The 19,994-nt window shown below is 38.3% G+C and overlaps 1 protein-coding gene across 2 annotated transcripts in view; it reads right to left on the bottom strand.

Annotated features, from left to right (window-relative positions):
* The window catches only part of CDK19 (cyclin dependent kinase 19), a gene marked incomplete at both ends in the record, with an annotated part of 134,769 nt that extends 115,237 nt beyond the window's left edge, over nucleotides 1-19,532 (bottom strand). For both annotated transcript variants that reach the window (XM_084228857.1, XM_084228858.1), the window contains one exon: nucleotides 19,405-19,532. In XM_084228857.1, the coding sequence (XP_084084983.1) occupies nucleotides 19,405-19,532 (128 nt within the window). The remainder of the gene's footprint in view (nucleotides 1-19,404) is intronic.
* Between the last annotated feature and the right edge of the window lie 462 nt (nucleotides 19,533-19,994).

Here is a 19,994-nt window from a genome sequence, read left to right as displayed (position 1 = left end):
TCCAACCCAAGTACTCACTCTAGTCATCCTGAATTACTTGCTGTCATGTTTCTTTACATCATAATTTTATACATTTTGCTTTCTCTGTGTAGAATACGAAATGTAACAATGATCTTATATTTGTTACTAATAATCAACCTGCCTCCCTCTGATAGTTATAACTCATTAATCGAAGAAAAACAGTAATTACATCCTGCAGCACATTATTCATAACTGTAGCCTAAATCTCACAGTTATAACACACTAAATTATTTCCTTCTAATCTTTTTTAAAAATGTTAAAAATTATGTGCTGCACTAGCGCCTAAGAGATGATATATGAGGGTGAACAATGAAGATTTCTTTGGACAGGGGAAGTGTAACAACCCTGGATAAGTCTGCAACACAACTTTTCAGAGTGCAATAGTTCTAATTGAAGGATAATAAATTTTCTGATCAAGCAACAGCTATAAAGCTCAATTTAACTTTAAAATAGTAGGAATATCTATATTACTTTCTCTCCTTTTCACAGGAAAATTCCAAAGTTGGCCACTTATAAAGCATATAATTGCTTTTGTCAGCTGTCAGCTTCTTCTATAATGTAGCAAGTATAATCAAATGGAAATTACAGCTTCCATGTAACTTAATGAGCTTTCTTCTTTTGATTATAAATTATACATAATTCTTTCAAATCATATAAAATGCAAAAACAAAAATCCAAATTTTTAAAGATACAAACCAAACACATGAAAAACAAAAACATTTCTTTGATTGTATAAGTGGATCAAGTGAAATCAGCAAACAGCATTAATACAGATTTCTACCTAAAGAAATAAGTTAAGAAAAAAGAGCAACAGGGAAAAAGTGCAAGAGGTTACAAAAATTAAAAAGCAAGTGTAAGGATTTTCGTACTTTTTGTGGTTCTATTAAAAAGAACAAAATTATAATTTTATTAGCTATAATAACGGTATTAGGTTATGCAGGAGAATGTATTTATTTTAAGGAGATGCATGCTGAAGTAATTACAAGTGGTTCAGAAAAATATATATGTATGTACAAATAGATTTTACAGAGAAAGCAAATATAACAATCTGTTACCTGTTTAATCTGGATCAGAGGAGGGCAATCTACAGTTGGTCAAATTCAGCTACATCTAACATTTTGTAAATAAACTTGTATTGGAACACTGCCATGCCCATTCACTCAGCCATTGTTTATGGATGTTTTCTCACTACAATTGCAGAATTGAGTAGTTGTGATCTCCATATGATCTCCAAAGTCTAAAATATTTTGGTATTTACTGTCCCTTTCAGCAACACAGAAATCTGTATCTGGACTTCACAGGGGGGATAAAATAGGTAACTTCTGATCTACGCTGTGGTTATATGTTATAAGACGTGGTTATAAGACGAAGTCTTAAAACTTTTCTGTATGTTTGTTCTTTAATAAAAGTTGGAAATACATACACAATTTTACACATGAATCTACAAATTTCTCAAGAATACAACAGATACAGCTCACTAAAAACAGTTTAGAAACACTGATAATACTGATATGATTCTAAAAAGAATTGTTGCACAGTTTTTAGCACAAAAGGAAAAAATGTTTTAAATAGTAGTTTGGTGACATCCATTTTTCCTACCTTAAAGGGAATTTATCCCATGGAACTACACAAATGCGAAAAGATGAATAGTGATAATAGCACTTGTTACCTGCCAGACATTGTTGCAAACACTTCACGTTTTATCTCAGGTAATCTTCACAACAATCTTACCAGGTAAGTATTTCTACAGTTCCCACTTTACATAGAACTATTAAATGGGATAGCTGGGATTATGAATCCAAGTAATACAACATCAATGCCCAATCTCTGCCACTCACCATTGCTTATTCAAAAGAAAACAAAGAAAATGACTGTAAAACACAAACAGCCAATATACAAATGAAGACATTCAAACTCCTTGGTAATAATAATAAGGCAAAATTTCTGCTATCAGTTTAGATAGACAAAAGTCAATGTGAATAAGGGTAAGGAGAAAAAGGCACAACAGTACTCATTTGATAGAAGTTTAAGTGGTTCAACTAAACAATGTGTCTATATGTTCCTTAGTTCACAAGTGGCATAACCCATGATCCAACATTCTGCTTTTAAGACTCTATTCCAATGTGATAATCAGACAAGTGGGCAAACATGTTAAGTATTATTTACTAAAGGAAAGAAACTAGAAACAACACAAATGGGAATATCATAGAAAAAATGTGATATTACAGACAATGGAATACCTTAAAGCAGTTCAAAATGCTTATATAACTCTATACTTACCAACAGAAAGAAAACCAAATAGAAAACTTGTATTTAAAAAAGAAAAGATTAGGGACTCCCTGGTGCGCAAGGGGTTAAGTCTCAGGACTATGAAGCTATCACCAGCCACTGCAGAATGAGTTCAATCCTTATCTGGGGAGCTAACCCACATGGCGCAGCAGATCTCTCCTGTCTCGTCCACTGCTCCTCTCAGCAGTATATTTCAGTGGTTCTGCCAGTTCTGCTCCCCACTCTGTCTCTAGTGAATCCTCTCACCCCACCCCTCACCCATGGCCTACACCCCAGCTCTTGTATATATAAATAGTCTTTTTAAAAGAATATACTCGAATAGCCAAAAAGCACATGAAAATATGCTCAAAATCATTAGCTACTAGGAAAATACAAGCCAAAATCACAACAAAGTACCACTGCACACCCAACAGGATGACTAAAATAAAAAAGACAATGTCAAGGATGTAAGAAATTGGAACCCTTACACACTGCACATAGGAATGTGCAGCTGCTTTGGAAACAGTCTGGCAGTTCCTCAAAAGATTAAATACAGAACTAACATACAACTTATCAATTCTGCTTTCAGGTACATACCCAAGAAAACTTGAAATACATAGCCAAACAAAATGCTCAGACTATTCACTATAGCCAAAAAGTGGACTATTTGTGCATACAAGAGCTGGGGTGTAGGCCACAGGTGAGGGGCGGGGTGAGAGGATTCACTAGAGACAGAGTGGGGAGCAGAACAGGCAGAACCACTGAAATACAATGCTGAGTGGAGCAGTGGACGAGACAGGAGAGGTCTGCTGCCCCACGTGGGTCAGCTCCCTAGATAGGGATTGAACAACCTAAATGTTCATCAAATGATGAATGGATAAACAAATATATATAAGGATGTACTCGTGCATTCTATATATGGGTGAATTATAAAATTATTGTGCTAATGAGAAGAGTCAGACATAAACCACATATAGTATGATTTAATTTATTTGAATGTCCAGAAGAGGCATATCCAGTAAGACAGAAAAAAGACTTCGTGCTTGCCAAGAGCTAGAAGAATGGAGAAATAGGGAAGTGACTGCTAATGGGTACAGGCTTTCTTTTAGGGGTGGTGAAACATTCTAAAATTAGACAGTGGTAATTAATGTTTACACAACTCTGAATCTACTAAATAACCACTGAATTGTCAAATCTCTGTAAAGGTGACCTTAAATAATTCACTGATGGAAAATTCAGTAACTTATCAATCAATCAATATCTTAGAAAAAGTCTACATAAAAGTATATCCTGACAGGGCCTCCCCTGGTGGCGCAGCAGTTGAGCACTGGGCTGCGAAGCTGCCCGCAGCCTCTGCAGCACCTGTTCGATTCCCGGCCGCCGGCGAGGGTCCCACATGGCGCGCAGACCTCTCCTGCTGCCCGCTGCTCCCCTCAGCAGTGTATTTTGTCACTCTGCCTGTTCTGCTCCCTGCTCTGGCTCTGGTGGATTCTCTCACACTCCCGCGCTTCTGACTGTACCCAGTGCTTGTAAAAATAAATAAATAATAATAATAATAAATCTTAAAAAAAATATATCCTGACAGTTGATAATGAATTTGCCTTCCTCTTTAAAGATCATGATAGATGCTCTACAGGTAAACAGTTCTCATTACCTTTATATTAGACATCTTATTATAGACAAGAATGTTGGGGTAGGAGTTAGGAAATTTTATCTATCTAATAAACATTGAAAGACACTTTGTGATATTAGGGCAGGCATTTAATATTTCTGAACTTCTTTTAAGGCAAGCAATTTGAACCAGATATAAGAATTCATGAAGTTCTAAAAACCTGTGATTTTATTGCTCCTGTAAGCACATCTGGTAAGTTTTCTTGACTATTTAGATCTTAAAACTACTTTTTACAGATCACTATAGTAATACCAGAAAATACCAGTTCTCTCTGAAGCTTCATAATCATAATCTCCATTTTAAAGTCAAATATTGTCAAGCATATTTTGATGTATCTACCCATTCCTATCATTCTATGTATTTTTACTTTAGAAAGTCCCCTCTTTCAGAACAGTTTTAACTAAATATCTGCTGACTGCAGTGATTTGCGATAAAAGTTACAACTTAAACATCAACCATTAGTGTAAATGGCTTAACAAACAATAAACATTACTAAGCTTCATCTATTAGTTAAGCATCTCTACAGTAGACTATAGTCATTAAAAATGAAAAGCAGCTATTTTCTGGGGAAAGCCAAGAAGCAGATTTTTATCCATATTCTCAAGAATAACTGCATATAATTAATTATACTGATGGAAGGGCTGTATATGTGAGTGTTAATGGGGAGCAGAAAAGCCACCCCAAAATGTGCCACTTTGGTATATGGATTATTTTGAACTGTAGGCAATCAAGACCCAGCAGACTCAAGAAAAACTTTTGAATCTCTCCCTCAACTACCTAAAAGAATTTAGATAGGGAGAGGTCTATGTCAGAAAAAAAAAAAATAGCTATTACCAAAGATACCTTATCTCGGGTAACTACCTGCTTAGCAGGGCAAACATAATTACCAAACATCTGCTCTTCTTATCTGCCTGTGAATTAGCCTCCTCCCCTTTGACGCCCCAGGCCACTATCACATTCCCTAGCTCAGAATGGCATATAAGCGTCAACTGTCCAAGGTTGAGTCTCATATCCTTCAGTCCACTTATGTACATACTTGTTTGTTTTTCTCCTGTCTGATGTCAGTTTCACTATTAGAATAGTCAAACAACTTACGAAAATTTCTTTCTGCCCCTACAGTGGTATCCATTTTCTTTAAAAGAAAAATACCACAAGAAAAAAATATTTAATGATATGGACAAATATCCATTATCTATTGTTAAACAGAAAATGCATGGTACCAACAAAGCATGCTGAATATGATCATATTCTTGAGAAAATAAAAGTATGTGTTTACCCACAAAAACATGTAGAAAAATACACATCATATCATCCATAGTGTTCATCTATGAATTTCACTTTTTTGCTTAACTATTTTTTCCAGCTTTATTGAGATATAATTGATATAATATAGGAGTTTAAGATGTACAATGTGTGACTTGATATATTATGAAATGATTACCACAGTAAGGTCAGTTAACACATCCATCATCTCAGTTATAATTTTTGTATGTTTAACATTATTTCCTAATTGTTCTTAAACATTCTATTTTCACAAGAAAAAAAAAATAAGGAAAAGGAAGTTTCTCCTCTTTCACCTGTTTAGTTTGAAGCTTTGATGTAAAAAAGCCATCATGGAACATATTTTTCTTTATAACTTCATTATAGAGGGAGAAGTACTCTTTTTCTACTGAACCTAAAGGTTAATCTTCATTTTCAAAACTAAGTTGACCAATTTTATTTAATAGCTGCCCTTTTAATTTGCTAATTAATCTTTTGATCTTCAGGGAAATTTGTCATGGGAATACCATATATATATAACATATATGCATGTATATGTATACATATACATGCATATATATGTATTTGGGGATTAAATAAACTAACACTTCGCTGGGGATTTTTATACATTGTGATTTAATTACTCCTCATAGCAAGCACATACTTTATCATCATACAAATTTACAGATGGGGAAATTAAGGTTCAGAAACATTACTTTATCAAAATCCCTTATCTAGAAAGTATCAGACCCCAATAGTGCTTTTCATTCGTAGATATATTTATTGAGAATCAGAAGTAAAAACCCCTCTCTCTGAGAAAGGAAAATTCCAGTAGTTCCTTAAGAAGTAATAAGCTTTATTTAAATCATTTGGACCCAAAAGTACTTTGTTTATTCAAAATGTCTTTGTGATAAAAGTACTTAATTTACAACCTCCATAAACTAAACAAAGAGCTTAGTTAGTTGGCCTAGAGCAAAGGTTACACGTAAAATTTAATATGACTAAGTTCTGTTCTCTTGCAAGTACCAAATTTTTTTTTGCTTTGCTTTCCTACCATTTGTATAAAAAGATAACAACTCCCATAATGTCATGGCTTTACTTAAAAGCCGATCTTTATCCATATAAACCTTTACATTTATATGGATTTGAAGGTCTACAAAATTTGTTCTGGTTATTATGGAAAGTCTTTACATAGTGTAGAAGACAGTGAAAGTTCATAACTGGATTTACCATTAAGAACGGAGGTGATAGATAAGTTTAAAATTAACTCAAAGGTTTCTTTCTCTTTCACGGCCTTAAACTGAACCCTTTTTACACAGTGTATAAATTACTATTATTAACTGGCTTCCCAAAATCCATTCAATTTGTTTTTGATATGCCTTCCTCTACTTCAGAGAACGTACTTGCTTACCATTTGGTTGGTACTTTAGCCTCTTCCCCTGCTTCCTGCCTAGAACCTGGAAGCAACACCTGAAGTAGCAACAATCATTTGGGACAAAGTGCACAAAAACCACAGTACAGAGGGAAGGAGGTATTTCTTTGACAGTATCCCTAGTCTGCTGCACCAGACCAGCAATCCCCATTTCTGGACTTTTTAATACAAGATGAAAATTCTTGTTTAAGCCATTATTAATTTTATGTTGAATGAAGCCAAAACACCTTATCATGTGTTCTTCCCAGTGTTTAAAGGACAGCTAAATCAGCTCTCATCTCTCCAATAGTTGAAAAAATTTTAAATATTATTAACAATTTCTACATTTAAAATACAACATGAAACTTTGTTTATTCTCTTAACAACTCATTATAAGGCTAGAATACACAATTTTTTAAAAAAAATCAAATTCTCAAATTTATAATGTGATTACCAATAAGCATTCAGTAGAAACTGCACTTCCATTTCTATTTGCTGATCTTTTCCAAGACAGCCAGCCAACCTATCACAGGGGTAAATACCCTACGATGTACACTGTTCAATAAATTACATGAGATATTCAACATTTTATTATAAAACAGACTAATCTTCAATGATTTTGCCCAATTGTAGGCTAATATGTAAGTGTTCTGAGTAGACTTAAGGTAAGCTAGTTAAGCCTGGATATTCAGTACGCTAGGTATATTAAATACATTTTCAACTTGAAATATTTTCAGTCATCATGAGTATATCAGATGTAATCCCATCACGAGTAGAGGAAGATCTGCCTTGGGAAATGGTGACTATGATAAGTCTAGTTAACATACATTAATATACATCATATTGGGTTTTTTTTAACACATTGATTTTTAAAAGTTTTTTTAAAAGACATATTCCTTTTTCCTATAACAAAAGTTATACATACTCTACTTTTTAAATGTTTTGTCACTTTTTTAAATAGGCAATTTACACATAAAACAAATAAACAGTAAGTCCTCACTTCATGTCATTGATAGGTTCTTGGAAACCATGACTTTAAGCAAAAGAACATATAAGGAAACCAATTTTACCATCAGCTAACTGATACAAAAAAGTGTTAAGTTCCTGTGGTATATTTCTAGTCAGAAAAACATCACATTTCCAAATAAAAATATAAAACACTTCTAATTTATATAATCATTTGTATTCATTCATTCACTCATTTTCTAACCTGCTAATTCCAATTTAGAGTCCAGCTGGCTGGAGTCTATCCCCTGGCACTTGAGGGAATAAGGCTGGAACCAGCCATGAACTACCCTTCCATTGCAGGGCATCTCTCTCACAAACACACACACTCACTCAGACTTGGAACAATTGAGATATGCCAATTAATGTGTCAATTATTTAATGTGCATATCTCTGGGATGTCAGAGGAAACTGGAGTACCCAGAGAAAACCCAGACAGGGGGGAAAACATACATACTCCACATAGCAGCCCTGTCTAGGAACCATTTTTTTTAATTATCAAAGCTATAATAAAAGAATGATATTCAAGGGCCTCCCCGGTGGCGCAGCGGTTGAGCGCTGGGTTGCGAAGCTGCCCAAAGCCTCTGCAGCGCCGGTTCGATCCCTGGCTGCCGGGCAAGGGTCCCACATGGCGCGCAGACTTCTCCTGCCGCCCTATGCTGCCCTCAGCAGTGTATTTCATCAGTCTGCCTGTTCTGTTCCCCACTCTGTCTCTGGTGAATCCTCTCACCCTCCTGAGCATCTGGCCTGTACCCTGGTTCTTGTATAAATAAAATAAATCTTAAAAAAAAAAAAAACCTGCTGTACAGTCACTTCTCAAATAATATATGATTTTTTAAAGTCTTCCTCTCAACTTAAATTCCCTTCCAATCATTATCAGCAATTTGTTAATACTTCCAGGGCCTGCTTTTGCAGTCAAAGATCACATCCCACTTATCTTTATATCCTCATTACCAATGGCACAATACTTGGCTCAAAGAAAGGGATCAAATGATAAATAGTAAAGGATGGATAGATAGAAAAATGAACGACAGATAAAAAGAGATTATGGATGGAAATTCAGACAGATGGAAATTCAGAGAATGATGAATGAAATATGGGTAAACTGGTGTTGAGAAGTAACTATATATGACTTAAAATGATAGTCTTTGGTAACTGATCTTTGCATGATCCCTTCCAATTACTCTAATCCTTTATACCATTACCTCTGACTGTAATGAGTGACCTCTGTATACCCTTACTGATAGCATTTTGGATAAGAAAAATAAAAAATTGTAATTACAAATAAATGAACCAGTATTTACATATCTGGGGAGAAATGTGGACCAGAGATTTTATTTCAATCTTTTCAACTATACTATAAACACAGGGACCTCAAATTTGCAGCTAATGTAGTGCCAGATACCAGGTAGAATTTATTAACATATTATATTGATTATAATTCCCTACATGTTGACAGGTAAAATAAATATAATTTCTCTAGAAATGAAAGCAGAAAAATGTTTCCATTGTCTTCTTCCAATACTCAGATTATAAGAAAAATATTAAGATGGAAATGCTAAAAGCAGCACAGGGTAAATACTTTACTGAAGAACTATTAACACTGGTGAAACATTAGATACAACCTAAATATTAACAGGGAATTTATTTATTTTATTAAACCAATGCCCTGTTGAACTCAGGCAATCTGACTCCTGAATTCAGGTCATGCTGATGAAAAGGATAGTAACCCCACAGAATACCAAACTTATAACCTAAAAGACTGAATAAGAGAAATCTTCCATAATGTAGGAGAGGAAGGAGTGGAAAACTTTAAGGGACATAGCAGACAGAGGCCAAAAGGTCAACATCTCTTTAAGTATTCCTGAAGAATAAGAGGCAAACAAAGGGAGAAGAGGAAATAATTGAATTAATAACAAGAAATAAAAGTTGCCCTAAAAGAGGGGGCCCACTGAATTGAAAAAGGGAAGAAAAGTAGAAGAAGTACAGCTACTGAGTATCACTTTTAACTTTTGAAATTAAAATTATGTGCATAGGATACATATGCAGAAACTAAATAATTTATAAAAGACAGGACACAGGAAACATAGCCTTATTATGCTAAAAAAAAAATTTTCTAGACAGACTTTGGAAAATTTTAGAATGCATGAAAAATCCTGAGATACCAGAGAGTGACAAAACAAGTCTCCAATAAAGAAACTGCCCATGAACAACAAGAAATGCCAGAAGACATGAAGCAATGGTTTTGAGTTCTGAGACAAAAATTATTCCTAATATAGAATTCTATATTCAGCCAAACTATCAAACAAGAATTACATTACCAGACATGCAAGAACTCAGAAAATCTACATATCCTAGATGAAAAAGCTACTCAAAAAGATGTCCTCAGGTCCTCCCCTGGTGGCACAGCGGTTGGGCGCCGGGCTGCGAGGCTGGCCGCCGCCTCTGCAGCGCCGGTTCGTTCCCAGGCCACCGGCGAGGATCCCAGAAAAAAAAAAAAAAAAAAAGATGTCCTCAACTAAACAAAATCCAAGGAAAACTATGTGAGCTATAAAGGAAAAATATTCGCCAAATATGACGCAGAAATCCTGAAGAAAAGGCAACATAAATAAGATCCATTAGGTCTTACTACCTGAAGACTACTTAAAGTAGCACTTATTTAATATGCAAGATTACTTATCTATCTTTATGAGTCTCAATATACTAATTCACTCAGGGCCTCCCTGGTGGCGCAGGGGGTTGACCTCTGCGCTGTGAAGCTGTCTGCAGCCTCTGCAGCACGGGTTTGATCCCAGCCAGGTGGCGAGAATCCCACACGGTGCAGGAGACCTCTCCTGTCTGGCCCGCTGCTCCCCTCAGCAGTGTATTTCATCAGTCTGCCTGTTCTGTTCCCCACTCTGTCTCTGGTGAATCCTCTTACCCTCCTGCGCATCTGGCCTGTACCCTGGTTCTTGTATAAATAGATAAATCTTTAAAAATATATATATACACTAATTCCTAATTCACTCAGCAATAAATAAATGAATTTTAGATCCATAATATTTTAAGACTATTGATTTCCAATGTTCATTTTTTAAATCAACCCACAGACAAAAAACAATGAATGAACCAGGATACTACTAAAATTATATGCAAAAAACACAGATGGACAAAAGGAGGAGATACATATTTTTCCTTAACATCCACATCAGGAAACCCACAGCTGATATCCAAGTTTAAAAATCAAGAAAAAAAAATTAAGTTTAGAATTTAAACTTAAATAAAATAATTATCATGAAAATATTTGCCAGTTTTTTTAATTAACAAAGGAAATAAATGTGAAAGTTGAGATGGGTAAAGGAAAAACAGGAGGTTGTAAGATTTCACAAAATTGCTCAGTCTGTTGGAGGGAAAGGATGTCCTGAACAAAGTCCACAAATAGATTTTATAGATCCCACCCCTATCCCAGACCAAAGAGATCCAAGACACTAAGGACTACAAAATCCCATAATGTCATCACCACCAAATCGAGGACTGCTGGGAACTGAGGGTGGAGTTAGGCAGCCAGGATTGATCTATAACCAGACATGTGGGTCTTGGAGGCCCTTGGTTTTTCGCTGGCTTTCAGTGTACAACTGGGGTTCCAGCTCAGTGGAACTGGTAGGACTCATTCACCAACTTAACTCTCTTTCTGCCTGAGTTATTCGTTTCTTCATTAACCTTTTTGTGTGTGCCTGCAGTTGAGTCCCTTTTAAGCATGGAGTAAGGACCCAGTCAGGCCAATCCATTTCACATTGGGGTCGCCCTGTACAGTCTGGTGCCCAACAGATTGCCCTGTAACAAGTCTTTTAATGAAAAAGCAAGAGAAACTGTCTAAAAAAGAATTATATTCTTGAAAGTTATGATGGTAAGCACCAGCAAAATTTAAAACTAAAATAGTTAACATTAGCTGCCTCGGAAAAGTGAAGGGGCCTTGAATGTGGACAGCAAAAGGAAAACTTTTGCTTTTCATTTTATATACAATTGTACTGTTGGAGTTTTTAAACCATGTGCTACTATATTTGATAATTTTAATAGTATAAAAATAAAATTATTTCCACTTTAACACAAATAACACGATAAAGATCAACTACTGAGAAAGTTAACAGAATTGTGGTTATCTAAGTTACACAAGCTCAATTTACAAATAACTTTTTAGAAGAAAGGAACTTTGAATTTTTTTTTTAATTTGTTACTAAATCTGAAACAGGAAGATTAACTCAGTGTTTAGGTCATTCTTAAAATGCAAATAAAATAATTAGATTGCAAAAGGGGGAAAGGGGAAAGAAAAATACTTTTGTAAAAAGCAGCATACTTTTAGACTTCAGACAATCTGGTACTTTCATGGGTAAGTTTATTTAACAATCATAACAAAAATAACTTTCCTACCAGAAGACATAAGTAACCCACCTTTAAAAGTTTTACCTTATTTTTCTGGCAGTCGACTTAACGTTGTGTTCAAATGTAAGTATCTACTAATATATACAACATCTGAAACAGGTTTTGGTCTGTGGCCACAAAACAAACGCAGGTACCTAACTTACTTGGTAATTAAATCCATTTCCTAATCACAATCAGTTTAGTGAATGAGATCATCAACCTGAAAGTGTCACTGAAATAATATTTTAAATAGAAAATGCACAACAGGGGGCCTCCCCCGTGGTGCAGCAGGTTGAGCGCAGAGCTGTGAAGCTGTCCACAGCCTCCGCAGCATGGGTTCGATTCCCAGCCAGCCAGGGAGATACCCACATGGCGCGGCAGACCTCTCCTGTCTCACCGGCCGCTTCCCTCAGCAGTGTCTTCGGTCCGTGTGCCTGTTCTCCTCCCAGCTCTGTCTCTGGTGACTCCTCTTACCCTCCCGTGCCTCTGGCCTGTACCCCAATTCTTGTTTGCATAAATAAATCTTGAAAAAAAGAAAATGCACAACAGGTTTAAAGTCTCTATAAGGAAGGTGTTTTCCTTTAACAAAATTTACTGGATTAGAAATTAAAGATACAACACCACCAATTGTTTCAGTACTTTACAGGTTTTTATTTCTCTTTGATCCATCATTCACTTCTAGATAAGAACTCAAACCCTCAACAACAACAACAAAAAAAAAAACTGCTGCACATTTGTATCCTGAATTACATCCTGTCATCTCTCTTGAGACTCTCTTTTATACAACACAATGCATGCTCAAAACGGCTATTACAGGAAGTGTTGGACTATCAGCTATTTATAAATGGACAAAAATCTTTAAATAGCTGTGTCAGGTACCTCTTTATGGTTCTAGACCTGAAGACTACCTGTTTTTGGAGAAATGGTTATGTTAGCAATTGAGAATATTAAAATGCTCTCTGAAAAGGCAAGTGTTTTGTCACTTTGTTCTGTAATCCAAAAGCAGCATTAACATGACACCATCACATCACAAGGTAACAAACAAGCTGATCTTTAAAAACACATTATCACATTCTAATTGTTTAACAGGAAAAAAATTTCAAATTGTAATAAAATACACTGCCTGAAAGTCTCCTATATTGATGTCTAACCTCAGTGCATTCCTTGAGCATGTTAAACAAATGCACAATTTAACTTTTTAGCCAGCATATCCAGTTCAAAAATAAAAATACACAAAACTAAAAATTCTCAATTCATCAATACTGACATCCATTATTTAAAAAACTTTCTGTAGATCTACAGTAACTTACACTTCCTATAGCAAACCAATAATTCATTTTCATATATTAATATTTTTAAAGCCTTAACATCTCTTCCTTATTTTAAAATCCCCGCCCCCAGTTTTTATAGACCTTGTACATTACCGTATTAGTGAATCATTTCAAGACATGAATTCCAAAGGTAACTAGCTTCCAGGAATTTAACTTACAAATATTTGTGCTGTACTAATATGCACAAAATATTGTACCTAGTAGGATATTCACTGCAGTGTTAGCACTAGCAGAGGACTGGAGAAAGCCTAAATATCCACCAAGAGGGATGATTAAATAATGTTTGTCATTATTACACTGTGAATCTTTTTATGTACATACATTATTAACCACATGCTTTTTTCCTAACAAAACAATTTTTTTTAAAAAGTAATCAAATATCCTGATTCCATTCACAAATTGACAGTTTTTCAGTATTGGTTTGTTTTCAATCTATTTCAGCCTCAAAATTTCTCCTATAATTTGTAAGATGACTTGAGTTTTCCTACTTCATTCACGCACTCCTTCATTCATACATTTTTATTAAAAGGTCACTTCATGAACTTGAGAATTTTAAATGTGTTGCTAAGCCACTTGATTCAAAAACTCTAAGCCTGCATAGTCCCATAGGACAACTACCAGATCAAGAAATGTCCTAAAATGTTTGAATGCTGACATTTTCTAAACATCTACCAAATAGCTAGTAAAAGCACAGAAGACATTATTACAGTCCAGCAATTCTAAAACAGCTGTCCTAAAAGAAAAAAATGCTTAATAATTCAAAAACATCTACCTTTGTTTCTTATCAACCTATCAAATGTATAGATTATCTTTAAAAGCAGCATATTTCTTAAAAAAAAAAAAAGCACTAGACCTAGTTAGTGCTATTGAAATATCTGCAGTTAATCACTTGTTTCATACATAACTGTATTTCAGGCTTTCAAAACAATTACTGAGGGCCTCCCCGGTGGCGCAGCGGTTGAGCGCTGGGTTGCGAAGCTGCCCGCAGCCTCTGCAGCGCCGGTTCGATCCCTGGCTGCTCCCCGGCCACCAGAGGAGGGTCCCACATGGCGCGCAGACCTCTCCTGCCGCCCGCTGCTCCCCTCAGCAGTGTACTTCTGCCCTTCTGCCTGCTCTGCTCCCCGCTCTGGCTCTGGTGAATTCTCTCACCCTCCCGCACTTCTGACTGTACCCAGTGCATGTATAAACAAAACAAATAAATAAATAAATAAATAAAAACATGCCTCTATAAAAATTAAAAAAAAAAAAATTTACAAAACAATTACTGAAACACAGCTTTTGAGGAAAAGTAAATAAAACTATTAAGAATTTTGATTTGCTTTTAAGATCAGTGAAACATGTTGACCAATTTAGGGATTGTTTTCGATTTAATAAAAATTTTGAGTATATTTTATGCACAACTCTATACAAAGCATTGGAAATAAAATGACATCCCATTTGTAGCTAATAATTATGGGCAGACTAATATCAATGATAGTGATATTACACACATAAGAGAGGCAAAAGCACAGTTAACAAGTATACTGGGTGAATAAGGAAAGGCTTCCGAAGAAAAGCTACTTCACTTTGATGTTGAACCATGTGCAGGGAGCTTGCCAGTTTTATAGGGATGAGAAGAGCAGAGGAATGACAGGACAATACCACTCTAGGTTAAATGTACAAAAGAGAAAAATGAGATAACAAAAGAATTTAGAAAGTTCTAGAAAATATGAGTTCAATGCTACAGAAGTATATGAGCTCAGTGGGGGTGGGGATGGGAGAAAGCTTGTAGGAGGTGTAAAGACTCTAGAGACTTAGAAACTTAAGTTTTGGATTGTAATGCAACTTGCCTTATATGCCAAACTAAGGAATTGAGATCAGATGTGACTATATGAGAATGTAGAGAAAATGTAGTTTTCCAAGAAGAGATATGGTATGACACTGGCAACAGCTTGGATCTTGGATTTAATGAGGAAAGACTAATGGCAGAGACTAATGCGGCTACCAGGCAAATCAGTGAGATGATGGCCAAAATTGACAGTGAGGATGAAGAGAAATCAGCTGAAAAGCAGCAGCCTCATGTTGTAAAATTTACAGGCCTGCACTCCTACTTTATAAAAATGGTCCTCAAATATGGTATTTTCCCTTCTTCATACTTTTTTGCTATAGATATTCTTTTACATGGAAAGTTTACATTGTAAGATAAGCAATATGGCCTTTTTTTTTCCTTTGAAGCACAAGTTTATTCTAAAATTCAGACAAGAACTGACACATAAACAACTTTTGTATAAAATAACCCAAATACGGCCCTTGTAACATGTTTTCCCCATTGTATTAGGAAGAAAAATGCATTAGAAAATCCAAGGACTCGGTCAAGAAATATGAATTACAGGTTTGACTTTGTTTTTTGGGGGTTTATTTAGTTTTTTTAAAGATTTATTTTTATTTATTTATACAAGCACTGGGTACAGTCAGAAGCGCGGGAGGGTGAGAGATTTCACCAGAGCCAGAGCGGGGAGCAGAGCAGGTAGAAGGACCGAAGTACACACTGCTAAGGAGAGCAGCAGGCCACAGTAGAGGTCTATGCGCCATGTGGGACCCTCCTCCCGTGGCCGGGGAGCAGCCAGGGATCGAACCGGTGCTGCAGAGGCTGCGGGCAGCTTTGCAACCCAGTGCTCAACCGCTGCGCTGCCGGGGAGGCCCTAGGTTTGACTTTGATGGGAAGCTATGGACATGACAATCTCTCAAGGATTTGGTTTTCTCATTTATAAGAGGAAATTAAACTAGATAATTTAAAACTCCTGAAAGTTATAAAATGCTATGATCACACTGATACATCTTTAATGTATCATCTATTTCAACATTCTAAATGAGAAAAATCCATCAAAAATAGGCAGAGACTTTATCCATTTACCTTTATGTATCTTCTACATGTACCTACTACATTTGTGAAGGAGTTCATGACATACATTAAGACAGTCACCAACTACACATATAAAACCCTAAGGCAAAACTGAAACTCTGCAAGATGTCACTGTCAGCCATTTCCCTTTCAATTACTAAGAATTTTTCAAAATCATATCCAAAAAGGAGCACTTTTATTAGAATGACTCAAAAGACTAAATGCATGTCTGCAAATTGAATAGTAGTAGTTTTGGGTTTAACAGTTTTCAGATATAATTCTATCCTATGGAATTATGTTTGAACCTCTGACTGACAAAAGAACCTTTTAAACAATACTCCTTTATGAGTCAAACCAAAAAGCATTTCAACCATGAAAACTAGGGTCTTGAGATTTATAACCAAAAACTCATGTGTTGACTTTTAAGTATTACTGAAAAACAGTATTACAAATTCTTGCACATACTAAGTTTACAAATATTCCGAAATTTTTCCCCACTTCAAGATTAACTTCTAAGGCCCATTTAAGGAAGAAAAAAAAAAAAAAAAGGATAGTTGGGTCAAAAGATCCTTCCTTCAAAACAAAAACATAGAATGATGTCTTTATTAATGGTGAAAAACCCAGATGTAAAGCCTGCATTTCCAATCTATTAAATTTTACACCGCATAATAGAGCCTAAGTTAAAGTCATGTTTCAAGGAAATTATTCAAGCCATTCTAACATTTTGTACATTGTAATATTAAACTATAAGCAGAGGCTTATGTTTTTTTTACATTACTTCTTCCAGTGTTAGTTCCAAAGATTTCAACAATTATGTTACATGGTGCATTACACACACCAGAATTTTTTTATCAATGTGATTTTTTTCTTGCTCCCTAAAACAGCATGATGCATTTTTCTGAGTTAATGAGGAAAGAACTAAATTGCATTTTACCATGATCAGAGTGTAAAATCCTTTACTATACAAATGTGTATCACAGTTTAAACCATTACTAAACCTTTTTGTTCTTGATATCAATGAAGAAAAAACTAATCCTGCTACAAAACCACATGAGGTGTGCGTTTTTACTGTAAAAAAAGCCAAAAATCTCAACTAGACACTTGGTCCAAGAAAGAATGTTTATATTGAGATTTTTCTTACTTATGTGTGATTTAAAGTACTTCTTTCAGATCTAAAGGGTTTTTTTTAACAGCATTTAAGATAAACTGGTGTTATGCTACTAAAACTTTATTCTAATCAAACAAATTTCACTCAAGAAGGAAGTGTATTAGAATCAAGAACTTTATTGGAAGGGGAAATAGTCAAAAAGAACAAGCAGCAGCAGGAATTAATCATCTGGTTTTGTTGTAGTCAAATACAATTCAGAGCAGAATTTTCATTTTTTCTCAAAGTATCGGTTAGTAAAAGAAAGCTATTTTAAGAAAAAAAAAAAGTAATACATTTAAAAAATTCCAGCTCCTATTATCTTATAAAAAGTTGGCATGATTTAAAAAAATGACTGATTTGTTTTGAAACGCCATTGTTCAACTAAGAAAACCAGATGTGCTGTCCCCAAACATAGCTGATAAGGTACTCCAAGGGCCACCAGTATAACAAAACACAGTTATAGAATCTCACATTCCAAAAATAGCATTCAGGTACACCTGGGAATTCATAAGAAAAGTTTACAGACAAATGAAAACTATGGGGGGAGAGGGAGACTGTTCAGTTAAACAAGAGAAAAACTACAGTTTTTACAGTTTTACAGTTAGAATCCTTTACGTTTGTATAGTACTTTGTAATTCTCATGATTCCTTGTGATTAAAACAAAATAAAGTTGTGCTTTTTCCTACCCCATATGTAATTAACGCGCGCGCACTCACACACACACCCTACTTTGGTCTAGAATTCATAAATCAACCATGCCAATTACAACAGAGCACACAGCATAGTAGGCAGCACTTGGAATCTTACTAACGTCGTGGTGGCTGATACTCAGTTTTTTCAGAAATGACCCGCTATGATCCCAAACACTCTTTCATGAAAGTTTGACCATCTTTAAAGTCTAACCCGGACAGGCACATCTTGCTGGTTATTTAACTCGGGCGGGGGGGTAGTTGGGGGGGGTGTTCCTGCCAGGATGGGCTGTGAGGCGGCAACCGGCTTACACCCACCTCGGCAGGCAGCGAGCTGGCTCCACCTGTCCTGCAGCAGGCGCCCACCTGCCCTCCAGGGAAGGACAGGAGTTCTCAAGGCGTCACCTAGCGCTTCTCCTAAAAGAACCACCGTAAGGGGCTCCTACCCTACCCCTCCACTCCCGGGAAACAAAGGTTCAGGCCCTGCGGTGTCCCTCGGCATCGCGTTCTGGACAACCTGGGCGCACGATACACCCCGGCACGAAATCGCCGGCAGAGGATGGAGCGCGGGACGGAATTAACACACGAGGGGGGGGGGCGGGGGGGAGAAAACGCGGAGAACTCGGCGAACTCTGTGAAGTTCCGCGGGTAAAACGCGGTCTCTCAGGAGACCCCACATTCGAGGGAAGGCGCGGAACGGAGAATGTGAGAAAGCGAAATCTCGGGAAGAGGAAGAGTCCAGAAGTGGCCGCGGGGACGACCCGGGGGGTGGGGGGGGCCTCCTGGCCCCCAGAGCAGCGGCGCCCGGCGCCTCAAGGCGGGGCGGCGACGAGGACCCCGGCGCTCGGCCGCCCGACGGCTCCGCGAGGTTTCAAACGGCCGCCCCCGGGAGGCGCTCAGCCGATTGGAAGTTCCACGACGGCCGTCACCAGCCCAGGGCCCGCGCGGCAACTCCGCGGCGGGGCTCCCCAGCCCTCCGCGCCGCCCCGGGAGACCAGACCCCCCCCAGCCCCGCCTCCCGCCGAGGTCCCAGCTCGAGTCCCGCCGCCGGCTCCGAGCACGCGGGGGGCGCCCTCCGGGACGGGACCGCCGACCCCGGCCCGGCTGCGCCGCGGGAGTTGGAGGGGCGCGAAGGGGCCGCGCGGGGGGCAGGCGGGACCGGGCTTCCCCGGGGCGCCCCGGGACGCGGCCCCGCGCCCCCCCCGCCTCGCCCCCCCGGCACGGCCCGCTCGGGCGCGACCCACCCATCCTGCGCGGGCGCGGGCAGGGCGAGGACCCGCGCGAGGACCCGAGCGAGCTGCTCCCCCGCCCCTGCTCTTACCCATCTTTCCGCCTCGCCTTGTAGACGTGCCCGTAGGTGCCGCGTCCCACTTTGCACCCTTCGTACTCAAACAAATCCTCCACCCGCTCCCGCTCCGCCGCCAGCTTCGCCTTGAAATCATAATCCATTGTCTGCTTCCCCCATAGAGGCACCGGGACGCGGGGGCCGCCGCCGCTCAGTCCCTCCTCCTCCTCCTCCCCCCGCGACCGCCGCTCCACTTCTCAACAGCCGCCTCTCGGGCGCGCGCGCGCCGCCCGCCGCCCCGCGGTCTGCCTTCAGCAAGGGACTCCTCGGCGGCCACGGCAGCCACCTCCTCCACCTCCTCCTCCTCCGCGGCGGCAGCGGCAGCGGCTCCCGCAGGCAGCCCCAGTCCCGCCTCCCGCTTTCATTTCCTTGTTTTGGAACCTGGTGGGCCGCGCCGCCGCTTCCTCGAGCTCATTAACAAACCAACCCGCCCGCCCCGAGATCGCGAAGGCTCCTGGGAAATGTAGTTCCCGAGGCCTCAGCAAGAGTAGGCGTTGTGCCAGAGTATGAAATACAGCTCCCAGGTTGCCTTGGGCCGCTTCAGCCTCGCCCCCTCAGGGCATGCA

Source organism: Talpa europaea (assembly GCF_964194135.1).
Source record: "Talpa europaea genome assembly, chromosome: 2".
Lineage (NCBI taxonomy): Eukaryota > Metazoa > Chordata > Mammalia > Eulipotyphla > Talpidae > Talpa > Talpa europaea.
The sequence above is the reverse complement of the archived record's forward strand: the minus strand, read 5'-3'. Positions and strand labels throughout refer to the sequence as shown.